The sequence below is a fragment of the Centroberyx affinis genome, unplaced genomic scaffold (assembly GCF_046629955.1).
Source record: "Centroberyx affinis isolate AG114_WGS23_722 - 3 ecotype Tasmania unplaced genomic scaffold, CSIRO-AGI_Caff_v1 ptg000409l_1, whole genome shotgun sequence".
NCBI classification, from domain to species: Eukaryota; Metazoa; Chordata; class Actinopteri; order Beryciformes; family Berycidae; genus Centroberyx; species Centroberyx affinis.
Window position 1 is genome coordinate 362101 of NW_027279076.1, and position 14257 is coordinate 376357.

A 14257-nucleotide genomic window follows, 5' to 3' on the forward strand; every position below is an offset into this window, starting at 1 on the left:
CTATCTGAACACATGGTGACATTGGCATCATCACCATCAAGATAGGTTAGTATGTACTACCCTCCAGCACTCACTGAATGGCCCTCATTTACCTTGTTGGGCATTTAATTTGGCTATTCATGCTAGCGTCATTTCCTCAATGGGCAAGTAGCGCAGGGCTAGTGGCTGACAGCCGCCGCGTAGCAGCTGAGTTTACTATATATGGGCAAAGCCAGGCAAAGCGACCGCTCCACTCGCTTCCGTGTTTGTATGATCAGGAGTCCACGGCCGGGGAGCTTCACTGTTTCATTCATTTGGAGGAGTAAGCACGTAAACAGCAGGGAAAATGGCATATGAACTGAGTAAGTCTGTTAATTTGTGATGCTAGTTGTTGAGAGAATATGCAATGAAACTTATTTTGGGCAATATTACGGAGGAAATCGCGCTAGCTAGCCAGTTAGCCGTGAACCAGCTAGCTAACCTCGCCCATACATGATTTTGACATTTCATCATGCAATGGAAAGAACAATGCCGACATTGGCAACAAGTAACGCTACGTCAAATGCGGTGTAGTCTTCTGTAAAGTCTGGTATGTGGTGAAAAATCCTGAGGCTGGAAATGCAATCTGGTACAAACTGTACCTTTTTACTAGGTTGGTTAGCGTTAGCCAGTCGAGCTAACATCACTCTTGGGAGGAAACAGCTTTGCATACAAAAGCTTTGTTATGACATGCCCAGACAGTGATTTTCGCTGACAAGCATCAGTTTTGCAGCTACAATACACCAAGTAACCTAAGCCTTTAACAAGGCTTGACAGTGATTGAAATTATTGAAATTGAGTTGGTGGACCTACTACTAGTATTTGATATGAAATTGTGATTTGACAGCCAAAGTGAATGCCATCTGTAGTAACTGCACTATCTTATTTTCTTTTGAAGAAAAATGAACTCTTTTCACGTGGATACTGCTGTGATAACTCAGCAGTCTGAACATTTTGTATTATACTGTGGTTTGGTAATTTGAACTTGGCCAGTAAGAATAAACTAGGCAGTCTGGTCAAAGTGAATGGTGAGCTCATTGAGGTGAGTTAGGCCCAGCACATAGACATGTTAAAAAAAAACAGGTCCTCAGAAAGGCTAATGAAGTACTAGATTGCTCAGAGTTTGCATAAATGTGTTTACTCCTCATGAACAGGCATTAGTCTCATGTGGTGTAGCAGTATTACAGAATATTGCCCTGGTCAATAAGGATTTATTATCTGGTTATATCAACTGATGCTGGCCTAAATGAGTGCAAGTTGTGATTTGGCATGTGTTTTATTATGCTTTTATGCTAGGTGTTTTTAATTTTGGCTGCTAACCAACATTTCCCTTACACAATGAAGGACAATGAATTTTAAATAGAAAAGTTTTATTTCAATGTAGTTAAGTTGTATTAAGCATTATTGTGCTTCACATTGATGTATCTGCCTGACATCCCTCCTGTCATGTCTTCCTTTTTAGAACATGTATTCGCCAGTCTCCCGCAGATGGAGAGGGGAGTTGCCAAAGTGCTTGGCGGGGATCCCAAAGGCAACAACTTCCTCTATACCAACGGGAAGAGTGTTATCATCAGGAACATTGATGTAATTTTTATTTATGAAATACCACAATTTAAATGCATTGCTGAAATAACTTCCAAGTGATTTAGTGGTCAATTTTCTTTGTGCCATATTGTCAGACAGACCTGCTGATGTGTCTTGTTTCGTATCTCTGACAGAACCCGGCTATAGCAGACATTTACACAGAGCATCCCCATCAAGTCACTGTTGCCAAGTACGCTCCCAGTGGATTCTACATTGCCTCTGGAGGTAAACTAGCTACTGTTACACTACAAATGCATGCAGTTTTCAGAGTAATAGTAACGCTATACTAAACTAATTGTTTTTAAATCCCTTCAGATATATCGGGAAAGATCCGTATCTGGGACACCACCCAGAAGGAGCACCTGCTCAAGTACGAGTACCAGCCTTTCGGAGGCAAGATCAAGGACATTGCCTGGACGGAGGATAGCAAGAGGATTGCTGTGGTGGGGGAGGGACGAGAGAAGTGAGTCTCAAGGGTTCTCATACAGGCTGAAACTAGTTGTTTTCATGGGTATTTAAGGGACTGAAGCGGTCAGCTTCTCATTAATCTCACACTGCCATGGCTCCAAGTCTCAAGAGAGGCTCCTCCCACTGCAAGCAGTCAAGCTGATTAATGCACATCAGGTCCAAGCTCCATTGTTTGCTTTAGATATTTGTATTTTTCACACACTTAGGTGATGCTTTCAGTGCCATTATATCACAGTAATAAATGGATAATTGTCCATAATTTCTTTATATACAATATGAACAAAGTGCTGTGCGGTGTTTGAAAGATAACATAAGTCAGCATTGGGCTGTTATGGTATCTGAAGTCTTCCAGCTCACCACCTGGTTCACCCAATGTGTATAGGCATAAAAGTAAACACACTTGCAATTGGGGAGGGAATTGGACATTGGACCGTCCATGAATGACATTGTAATAAATAGCAAATCCTTTGCAGAAGTATTCTCTTACTGTGTTGACTGTAAGCATTAACATTTACATGTTCTTGTTTATTTTATACCCCAAAAACGTATAACATTGACTGAGTGTGTGTTTATCTGTCAGGTTTGGGGCAGTGTTCTTATGGGACACTGGCTCCTCAGTGGGAGAAATAACCGGCCCCAGCAAAGTCATCAACAGCGTGGACCTCAAGCAGACACGCCCTTACCGCCTTATCACCGGCAGTGACGACAACTCTGCTACCTTCTTCGAAGGGCCTCCCTTCAAGTTCAAATTCACATTGGCTGTGAGTTCCAGAGATTCATATTTGCTTATTTTCTAAGGTGTTTAAACGGCTTTTGGAAAGTGGTGTTTGTGTTTAAACAAAGTACCTAGAACTAAGGTGGTGTTGTGTTGTGTAATATTGGAGTAAAACCCAGCAGACCAATCAAAGACTAACTGTTCTCTTCAGCTTGTGGTTTAATCTAATATAATATAGGCCGTCTGCAAATTTGGAAGTTACACTAGCTTGGGGTTGAAGTTCTCTCAGGCTTCGGCCCTGCTGTTTTATTTTTAGTGCCTCTTGGTCATCTCTAAAGTTTATTACATTCTGCTGGTCTTTTGACAGTGTAGCCTTGTTTGTCTGTTTCCATATTACATAATCCACATGTGCGAGCTAGATTCCTCAAAGTAGCCCTTTCCTCTTCAAACTAGTTTTTTAGCACTAAACCTAAATTTGTGCCTTTGACTCAAAAATCCTCATGCTCTGTTTTTAAGAATACAGCGTGTCCGGCTTGGTTTTGCAATGCACCAGTATAGATCACAGCCTGTGTGTGTGTGTTTTTTTTTTTTTTTTCTGGTCCTTGTCCAAACACGTTCAGTAGTATAGACCTAAGCTATAACAATTACATAGATAATATGGCATACAGTAGAATAGCCTATATGCCAAACGGTTCAGGAACAGACTAGGCCTACTACATATGGTTTATAGCATAATGCCAAATGTATTGCATTTTGTGGTATGGTATGTGTGGTTATGTCTAATTAAATCACAGCTTGTATGTGCTGGTGAGAAAAGACTTTTGATAGCTTCCTCAAAATTGCGCAGATTTAACAAAGCTAAGCAGTAAACGCCTACTTCTCAAACCTAGTTCATATGGTCATGATGCCTTATTCTGCTCATGACCTCATTGTTAACTTTGTTTTTTGGCTGCACCTTGACTCACACTGGTGTGAGCGCTGGATGGTGGAGTAGGCTGTATGTGCTGTTGTCAAATTAGATTAATTGTTCCAATGGGGAACACATGTATTTTTTTTTTTTTACTGGAACATTGGAACAAAGCTGTTTTTGAACAACAGCTCACATGATCTGCTCTCCTGGGAAATTTTTGATTGCAACTTTCTTAACAACCTTAATGAATTATGCATCTCCATCTGAGTTTTTGTGTTACTACACTTAAGCCTTTAAGATCAGGCATAAAGCTCTTATAACCTTGAATATGGAAGAACTTTGAATTCCTTTTTTCTGATTTCTCTGTTTTTGAGGATGATTGAATATATTCATCTTTCTTCCACAAGCCAATTCAATTATTACATCTTATCAGACCTGAAAAACGACTCATAGTCTCCAATGTGCTAGATAAAATAGCTGTCCCCACTTATATGGAAAAACAAAACTTGTGCAATTAGATGCAAGACTAGACACAACCTTAGGCCCTCAGTGAAGATGAGGTAAAACTCCTAAGGAAAACCTTTTTATAAGGGAAAAGAATGGAAGAAAAATTGGGCAGGTCAATTCAAAGAGGGATGCAATAGGCGCCAGGGCAAAACCCTAAAATGGACAATGACAATGAGATAAGAAAACAAATAAGACAAAGAGAAACCTGATGAGGCAGAAAGATGGACTTTGGCCAGCGCCGATGTTCACAAAAGCTAGGCCAGCGTTCACATACTCTGCCAGGTAAAATCACTGCATGCAACAGGTGTCTGAAAGAGACGAGGGACAAAGAGAGACACACACACACAGCTGCACTAAGCATGACCCACACACAGAGCAGACTTATTCACCCACGAACACAATCATACAGACAGCAGACAGGCAGTGAGTGTAATGATGCAGACAGACCAAGAGGCAGCCCTAGACTGGGTTCCCAACCGCCGGTTTCTATATTTATGCTGTCAAAGCTAAGGTAAACTATGGAGGGAGAAGATACTGTCGGCCCAGAAATAGACGGGGCTAGAGTTGGTCATATGAAATGAAAATACTTTGGTTTTAAGTTAGCTTGAGGTGTGCACAAATGTTTCTTTTGGGATAATTTTCCACTCTCTCTCCCCCCCCCCCCCCTTCTGTCTACCCGTTTGACTCTTGAAGGGCCACAGCCGATTTGTCAACTGTGTGCGTTTCTCTCCAGATGGAAACCGGTTTGCCACAGCCGGTGCTGATGGTCAGGTGAGTATCGAGTTCAAGGCCAGGAGCTCAGAACCAGGCAGGACTTTCACTATGCCTGATATATCCTGTTTGACAGGGAAACACTCAGCTAGTACCAGTCTAGGTTCTCCTAGAAGCCTGATGGGCTTGGGCTTAGGGATGCACCAATCATGTTTTTTATTCAGACTCTCATATTATATAATGGTGCATTTTACCCAGGCTTTCTACTAACAGTGGCACATCGTGTACAGCAAGCATAGCCAGAAAGATTTCAATATAGCACGGTGTTAAATAAATTGTTATTGGAGCTGCATGTCATTGCTGGCCTAACCACAAATAAATAAACCTTCTTTTTTATCCAAACATTTTTATTGCACGTTCCCTCTGTGCTTGATGACTGATGACAAGTTTCTCTCTGCTCCTGGCAGTTAGATAATTAAAACTGGCAAGGCCACTTAAAGAACGGAGGGGCCCATTCTCCATTGTAAAAAAATAAAGACCGTATTCAATTACTGTCCAATGACACATGAACATATATAACAAATGTAAACCCATAATGTGATTGTGCAGCTGAAACGGTGACCGGCCGATTGTGATTGCTGGCTGATTGATTGGTGCATCCCTAGGGCTGTAGTATTCTATTATTTGTTCATAAACAGACAGTTGTAGTCGTATACAAGCATCAACGGTGCCACGTCTTTCTAACTGTCATTTCCACAGATCATCCTCTACGATGGAAAGACTGGTGACAAGATAGGCTCCCTGGGTGGAGAGAAGGCCCACAGTGGAGGAGTCTACGCTGTAAGTGAATGCATGTAGAGAGCTTTCTTCCATGTTAAAAATGTGCTGCTATATATTTCAATGTTGTATATTATTTCAACTTGAGCAAAGTCATCAGTACATTGTATTTACCCTCCCAGCATATGTCATCCCCTGCCCCCAGTACATTTGGGTTGCATTTTTCAGAAGAGGTGAATACGCAGCTGTAATCAAAGTTGGCATGCAGTCTGCCTGGACCGCGTAGACACACAAAATCACTGCTTTCCCTATTCAAATTAGTGACCACGTGATATGAAAGAGGCCAATCTGACCTTCAGTTATGTCAGTGATTTTCCATAGCATTGGTTTCTGTTAGCTTTTTGGCACGATATCATGGTTTACACACAAAACTTGCAACCTTGTTCACTTTCCCCCCTGCATCCTGCAGGTCAGCTGGAGCCCAGACAGCTCCCGCCTGATCTCCGCCTCAGGGGACAAGACGGTGAAGCTGTGGGACGTCGGCGCAGGTACGGCCGTCACCACCTTCAACATGGGCGCTGACGTCATGGACCAGCAGCTGGGCTGCCTGTGGCAGAAAGACCACCTCCTCAGCATCTCCCTGTCAGGATACATTAACTACCTGGACAAGAACAACCCCGACCGGCCCCTACGCACCATCAAGGTCAGCCTTTAAGTGTTTAAGGAAACTATTCCTGGATATTATGAATAGAGCTCCCTTTTACTGATAAAGCCTTGTATTAGATTGAAGTTGACTGGAGTTTTAAAGCAGTGTGGTTTCACAGAAACAGCTGATATTTAAGTAAGGGAAAATGTACAGTCAGCCATGAAAGGACTTATTTAGCAATAATGACTGGCTGGCTGTACGTTATCCTGCTTGTTACACAGCTACTTACCAAAGGCATTAATCATTTCACACATACATTGATTTGAAATGATTTTATAATGAGTTAAAATAACTGACAAGCTTCTGCCGAACAAAAAAAAAGTACTAGCAGAACTGCAACCATAGCAACATATGAAACAGCGGTCTGTTATTCAGAAATAACAAACCTCAGAATGTGTTCACTGGCCAATCAGAATTGAGTATTCAATGTAGCCATGTAATAACTAAAGTTTTAAGCTGTAGAAATACTCACAAAGTGCACTCCTAGAATGTGTTAACACTTATAGATTGTGTATTAAGATTTGTTCACCATCATGTTGACTTTAAAAATAGGCAAATATATCTATAAAAAGACCCCCTGACCACATACACACCAATAAAAATCTTGTTGTCAGAGTGCTACCTGAAGTGGCAAACTAAAACAAAAACCTTCTTTTGCCACTCTTGCAGGACGTAAAGTTTCTGACTCGTGGTTTCCAAAAGGCAAACTTCCACATAAGCCTTCTGTATCTTAATAATCCATATGGCATAAACGAGGCAGGCCTATGGTGCACAAAAACAAATACAAATTGCCTACAGATATGGTCACGGAACATCACAAATCAAATGTTAAGCATTCCAAATGACATAACGTCAAATATAATATTAACACAATATTACATTACTTACAACTACAAATGATTCAAATGAGGCACAATATGCTAAATAAACCTGATGTACCTTATGGCTCTAACACTACCTTTTGCTTAAGCTCCTGTCCCTCAAAATCCAACTTATATAAGTCTGACCCAGCCACCAGACCTAGAGGTTGAGCCGATGTGAAATTATTGAAGCACATTATTTGTCACAGGCAGAAGGAAATTGGACAGGAAATGCCTGTCATTGCACAAGTGGCTCTCTCAGAAGCTTCCAAAATATTGTTGGACTGTGTGGCATTTTTACAGGAACTGTTACGCTGCCAAATCTCCCAAGTGAAATACTTGCCCATCATGGGGGTTGGGGGTGTGTAGAGTGGGGGACGGGTCACATTTTTGACATTCTCCAAAAATGACAATAGGTTGTTCTTGTTTGCCTTCATAAATACAAGTCCTATTTGAAAACTTGTCATTCTTCGTCCTACAGGGTCACAGCAAATCCATCCAGTCCCTGACGGTTCACAAAAATGAAGGGCGAACCTACATCTATTCAGGGAGCCACGATGGACACATTAATATCCTTTCACTGCTGAAGTCGTGTCATGAATAACCGAGGATCACTGACTGGCACAGAAGGAGAGCAAGTGCCCTTTTTATATGCAGATTACTCTTTTCATTTAGAGGCACTTGGCAGTTCTAGCGCAATTGACACTTTGGACTTGTTTTAATCTGCCAAATATGTTAACATTACGTGATATGCACAAGTAATATAAATAATATCCCTTCAAGTGAAGGAGGTTTTGTTTTCTTGTAATCTGCTCATCAAAATTCTTAGCGGAAATGGTTTATTTGTTTCCTCAGTCCATCTCTATAATGGAATTATTCCTTAACCTTCCCTTCACATTACTGGGATGCAGAAACTGGGGAGAATGATGACTTCGTGGGGAAAGGCCACAGCAACCAGGTGAGCAAGATGGTGGTGGACGAAGCCGACCAGCTGGTGTCCTGCAGCATGGACGATACAGTGCGCTACACCAACATCAACAAGAAGGAGTACAGGTGGGGCCATTGCACGCTACTTCAGGGGAAAGCTCTGAGATGGACATGGGGGGGACGTGTTATGATGTTGGTATGAAATTGTGTGCATTCTGGACCTTATCTGTTAATGATAATAGAGGTTGAACTATTCATCGGATTAGCAGACTCAGGCTTAGAATTAGAGCTTTGTTATGATAACTGGTAACGGGTGGATGTGCCTGCTGATTATGTTTCGTCATGTGGGAAATAAATAATTGTCCGTGAACACCGCTGCATCTCCCACTGAACACCAACTGCTAATTTTAACCACTGGAGGGCGAACTGAGCCAGGTTTAGTGAGATACATGGAGCATTTGGGCTCAAATGTTGGCAATATGATCGGCATTATTGTATTTCGTAATGGTACTAAAACCAATTTACAACTCCAAAAAAAGTATTTTAGTGTGGAGTTACTTTTTAAAAACCCATAATTGGTCCACCTCTACATGATACAATGCTGATTTATCATAGAACTAACTCTAACTGATGGCTTTCCAGTGCCTCTGACTTGGTGAAGATGGATGTCCAGCCCAAATGTGTGTCAGTCGCATCAGGGGGGCTGACACTGGCCGTGTGCATTGAGCAGGTAACTATCCATCAGCTTACCAAATTGCTTAGTTCAGCCTTCCCTTTGACACATTTTAACATTTGTGATGTCATGATCCATTTTGACATTGTGGTCCTGGCAAATTTTATGTGGATACTTCATTGACACCATTTCTTGTCTCCTGCTTCACCCAGGTGGTGTTGCTGAAGGACAAGAAGAAAGTGTTCACATTGGACAACCTGGGCTACGAGCCAGAGGCTGGAGCCATCCACCCCGGGGGCAGTACCGCCGCCGTGGGGGGAGCAGTAAGTGGACATCAGACCACAGATTAACTCGCCAAACATCAGTTGCAGTCAGCTTAGCTCTGTATCAGGAAATACTTTAGAATTCAGGGGAAAAATATCACTAGCATGTCTTTAACTGTGTTTTATCATCCAGTTAAGCAGCCATCACAGTACCAGTTGTAATTTGGTTTTGAGTTTCATCCCTTGCCTTTCCTCCTCCTCCTCCTCTTCCTCAGGATGGGAAGGTCCATCTGTACTCTATTCAGGGCAACACTCTAAAGGAAGAGGGTGACACTTTGGAGGTTAGCGGACCGGTCACAGACATGGCCTATTCCAATGATGGAGCCTATCTTGCCGTCACAGATGAGAAGAAGGTCGTCACAGTCTTTACTGTGGCAGACGGCTACTCGGTAAACACTCTTCTCTCCTATGCTTATTGTTTTTTTAGGGGGGGATTCTTTAACATGCAGTGGAGCACGGAAACAGTATGCTGTCATGCCACAGGAATTGGAAATAGAAGTTTCTTTGTTGTATAATACAGTAAACGTGTCTTTCATTTCTTTTTAAATTTTACTTCTTCTCCCCCAGGTCAAAAATAACTTTTACGGGCACCATGCCAAAATAGTGACCTTGGCCTGGTCACCTGATAATGAGCACTTTGCCAGTGGTGGGATGGACATGATGGTGTACATCTGGACAGTCAGTGATTCAGATAGGAGGATTAAGCTCCCAGGTAGGCCAGACAAGTGCACATTCACTCGTACTCGGCACATATTCACAAATGTACTTGGGGTTTCCTCAGTGTGAGCTATGTACATCATTCCCTTTAACAGTATCCAGAAATGCAAAAATGGTAACAGGAGGTTTTAAGGTGTACTTTTGTCAGCTCATGGTGGACGCTTTGCTTCTTTGTAAGACATCTAGTGAGCGGTGTGTTTCACTCTTTTCCTGCAGATACCCACAGGTTGCACCACGTCAGCGGCCTGGCCTGGATAGATGAGCACACCCTAGTCACCGCCTCCCATGATGCCAGTGTCAAGCAGTGGACTGTTAAATTCTGAGCGGCAAACAGACACACATCCACATCCCTAGGGACAAGGACTACTGTAGAACTCGCTCTCTTCTTTCTTATACTATATTTTCAGTATCTAAATGATGGTCTCTGCTGTGGGGAACCCCTGAATTGTAAATGGTCATAATGGCAGGGAAAAGCTCCTATCAAGAAAGATATCAAAGACGTGTCTCTTTTGATGCTAACAACCTCAACTTACACAGGAACAAAGCAATGAAAAGTACCATGTAAAGAAAGTGCTTTTACATCTTTTTGGGCTTTATGGAAGCAGCAAAATACTTGTAAGCTCAACATTCCATAGGTAATAGCCTTCTCTCAGTTCAAACTGAAATGCTTGTGTGTCTGGTTGGGCTCAATACATCCTAACTTACTGGGTGAACCAAAAGTGATTTTATCAGCTAAATCTTGTTTGAAAATAATGAAACGTTTTGGTTACATTCCTGAAATGTTAAGCAATTGGTCCTAACTGCACTTGCCTGTCAATTTCTGTTTTCTGCAAGGGTGGATGTAATGTTTCAAGGGGGTGGGTGTAATGCTTCTTGCTTCGTCTTCGGCTCCATACTTTTGTCTTTTGTCATACAGAATACTTCCTGGTGGATTGGGGAGCAATAATAGGAACGGAAAAACAAAAATATCATCTATCTATACAATCGAAATGCTGTGTATTCAATCAAGCTCCAGTATTGTTGCTGTGTTTTTGTTTGGGCCCACTATTCTTGTCTCACTTTTTATTATTTGTTTTGATGCATCGCCTTCCCAAAGGTGGAAATGGTTCATAATATTAATGATAATAAAACACTTTTTATGCATTTTCCCATTCATGTATGTTTGCACTCTTTCTGCTTGTCAAATACATGCTTTTGTGCAAATTGTCCAGCAGGTATTCTGAACGGGCCGTGTACGTTCCTTCAATTGGTCTTTCTTTTTTTCTGTCTGAAACGAAAAAATGGATCGTGGTTTTGTTTTTCCGGTTTTTAGTTAGTGTTAAAAACAGGAAACGTGTTTTTTTTTTTCTTTGTTTTGTTTTATTATTACTATTCATACTGTAGGAGGGGCGATAAAAGTTGAGACAATTAAAAATATGATCAAAATGATGTGCTGATAATGACGATTTCAAAATTCATGTTTTTTTCCAGTAAGGTACGGTTTAGGAGGTCAACACTGTGGGATCACAGTCTATTTTTGCTGTAAATAGAGGGGGGGCGACTTCAGAATTGGGGGTAGGTACCAGAGTATGAAAGATTTATCTCATTATTTTTTGTTTTGGTCTTGGCGTGGATAATCTGATTAACAAGAAAACTAAAAGCAGAAAACTAGGTCGTTTCACACAAAAATTAGTGTGGACAATCTTGGGACCATCCTCTTTCAAAGTTGTATAAAGGTTATTGATAGGTCAAATGGTTTGGCTTTTATCGACCAATTAATTTTTAATGGAACACGCCATAACACTAAATTTGCATAACTCATTGACCATTCATCTAATCAAGCCAAAATTTGTTGAGTGTTGCTTGAACATGCCTAAAAAGCATTTTGAGCTCTACCACTAGTGGGTGCTACAAATGCAAAAGGTTTATATCTTTAACATTTTCAACTAGGTTGACCTTCCCTTTAATTACAATGTAATTTAATACAATGTTCTATAAAGTGACTAGCACTGTCAATCATAGGCTGCAGTATCACAATACTTCTCCCTTTAGTTAGTTTCTCCTCAGTAAACCTGTAGTAGGCATTTGGCTCAGTAGGTAAAATATCAGCCTTTCATGTGGAAGATTGGGGGTTCAAATCCAGGCTTGTCCTTTCTGAAGTCATTAGTCAAGAACAAGGGGCATGTGTCCTAATAGAAAGTTTGACCATTGTGAATAACTTCAACAATGTGGTTGCAAAGAAATTATTAACTTGACAGAAGTCACAGGCCAACAACTAAGCCATAATCCATAGCCATATTATTCCTCATCTTTTCAGTCTGACTGAGAAAATGTGTGTGAGCTCTCAGCCTTCTATCAGACATTGCCTCTCCATACCTGAGAGTGCCCAGTCTCCATTGTGGATCCTTGATATTGATCAACAATCCAGATATATATATCTATAACAGATATATTATCTGTCTGTTTGTGCTATGGAGGCAGTAAAAACTTTATTTAAACCACCTTCATCGTCCAGTGAGGAGGCGTGTGTGGTCGGTGGGACGGTCCCGTCTCCAGAGCTTGTCCTACTTTCTGCCAGAAGACTCCAGTGTGCCGGCCGGCCTGGGGCCAGCTCAGGTAGCTGCGTCTCTTCAGTAGCAGGGAGACAGCTGCTGGGCTGGGAGCTCCTCCAGAAACACCAGGATCAACACATCTTTCTGCTCATCAAACAGACAGAAACTGCACACACCACACACAGGACAGGAGCTGGAAGGAAAGCGGAGAGAGAGACAGCCTTGAGGGCGCAGGAGCAGACCAGTGAGGCCTGTAAGACAGAGAACGCGGCCCTCCACCAAAAAATAGAGGTACAGATGACCAGCTCTCCAGAGGAAGTTACAAAAGAAGAAGAAAAACTCCAAGAAGCCTTCCGTGCTGAGGAGGTTCTTCAATGTCCTGAACCCTAGAAGGGAGAAGAAAAAGGAGAAGCAGGACAGAAAGCTCAAGGCCTGTCAGAAGGAGAACGAGGTCCTCCAACAAGAACCAGAGGAACTCAAGGCAGAAGGAGAAGGTGGAGTTTCAAAAGTGACTCTAGAGCATGCTGACACCTGTGCTCACACCAAGCGGCCAAAACCGCACACTAGAGGCCAGCTCCAAAAAGACTCCAAATCTGGCCCAATGAAAGTTAATGGGATCACAACCCATCTTCTCACTCAAAATATAAAGTCAATACATTTTTTCGACAAGAGGTTATGGTCTCAGTAGCTAATTTCACTTAAAGAATTGCTTCATTAATGGGATATAAGGGTTATAAAACAGAGTTGTTTTCTGAGTGATTGACAGGTCGCCTGTCCAGTGATCGGCTGGTCTCCGATCTGTGGTCAACCCCCAGCTTCGCTCTGGCTGCACCGGCTCCAAAAAATGTCAACATGGTGGCGCTCGTAAACCCCAACCGTTGGCTTCAAAACGGCCCTTCAGAAACCTGGGTGGGTGATGTCACACTCACTACGTCCATCTTTTTTTTACAGTCTATGGCTCACACACACACTTAAACACACACACACCCACACACCATAACACACACCATTTCCATCCCACCACCACTGACACACCCCAACGCCCATTTCAAACCTATATTTACCATAACACATACACCCAAAACAAATGTACTGCCTGTATATTTTATTGCCTATATATATTTTGTTTTATTTACTGTAGAGCGTTTGAGACATGTAACAGTAATTGGACCTATAGCTGTTTTTGACTGATGACCGACCAATTCCACTTGCACTCAGGTAATAGATTCAGGTTAGCTAGAATACGACCACTGTTACCAACTTTGTATGTCAATCTAGCGACTTTGTCACTAAATTTGGAGACTTTTCTGACCCCCCGGCGACATTATTTCTCAAAAGAGACTAGCGTCAAATCTAACGACTATTTCTGACCATAGTTAAGAACCTTCTAAATATTTGGCGTGGGAATGCTTCCCTTATTCAAGAGTCTGCATAATTCAGCTTTTGGATAAACGCTCTGTATATTATCTTGAAAAAATTGTACAAAACCGAGCTTTCTGTCAATAGTTGTGTTCTATTTGGATAGGAACAACGTTTATCATAGTTTTCAAAGACTGTTGCTTATGCCCCTAGGTTTCTATTGCAGTAGAGTAGGAAGGGGCAGCCCAGTGTTACCGGATGGGCAGAGCAGACTAGCGAGGGTTTCTACTAATAGGGATCATGATGGAAAACATGATATTTAGGCCCAGGGTTCAAAATACCGAACTATTCCTTTAAGGTTTGGTTCATTTGTAGATGGCATTTCTCCAGTTCTTTGGGTACAAAAGGAGCAAAAACCACTGTTCTACATGTTTTGATAGATTTAAATGTAGGCTAAAGGAATCTGCATAA

The 14257-nt window shown here is 41.8% G+C and overlaps 1 protein-coding gene across 2 annotated transcripts; it reads left to right on the plus strand.

Moving 5' to 3' along the window:
* The first annotated feature begins 210 nt into the window (after nucleotides 1-210).
* On the plus strand, nucleotides 211-11044 carry wdr1 (WD repeat domain 1). 2 transcript variants are annotated; one of them, XM_071516554.1, is made up of 15 exons: nucleotides 211-341; nucleotides 1481-1602; nucleotides 1737-1827; nucleotides 1918-2065; nucleotides 2651-2831; nucleotides 4896-4973; nucleotides 5673-5753; nucleotides 6160-6393; nucleotides 7738-7825; nucleotides 8153-8309; nucleotides 8826-8913; nucleotides 9069-9179; nucleotides 9395-9568; nucleotides 9747-9891; nucleotides 10113-11044. In XM_071516554.1, the coding sequence occupies exons 1-15, from the start codon at nucleotides 326-328 to the stop codon at nucleotides 10217-10219; spliced, it is 1821 nt and encodes a 606-aa protein (XP_071372655.1). In that variant the 5' UTR covers nucleotides 211-325; the 3' UTR covers nucleotides 10220-11044. The 2 variants fall into 2 exon arrangements, with proteins under 2 accessions (XP_071372655.1, XP_071372656.1); XM_071516555.1 differs by lacking the exons at nucleotides 1737-1827; nucleotides 1918-2065; nucleotides 2651-2831.
* Nucleotides 11045-14257: the final 3213 nt, after the last annotated feature.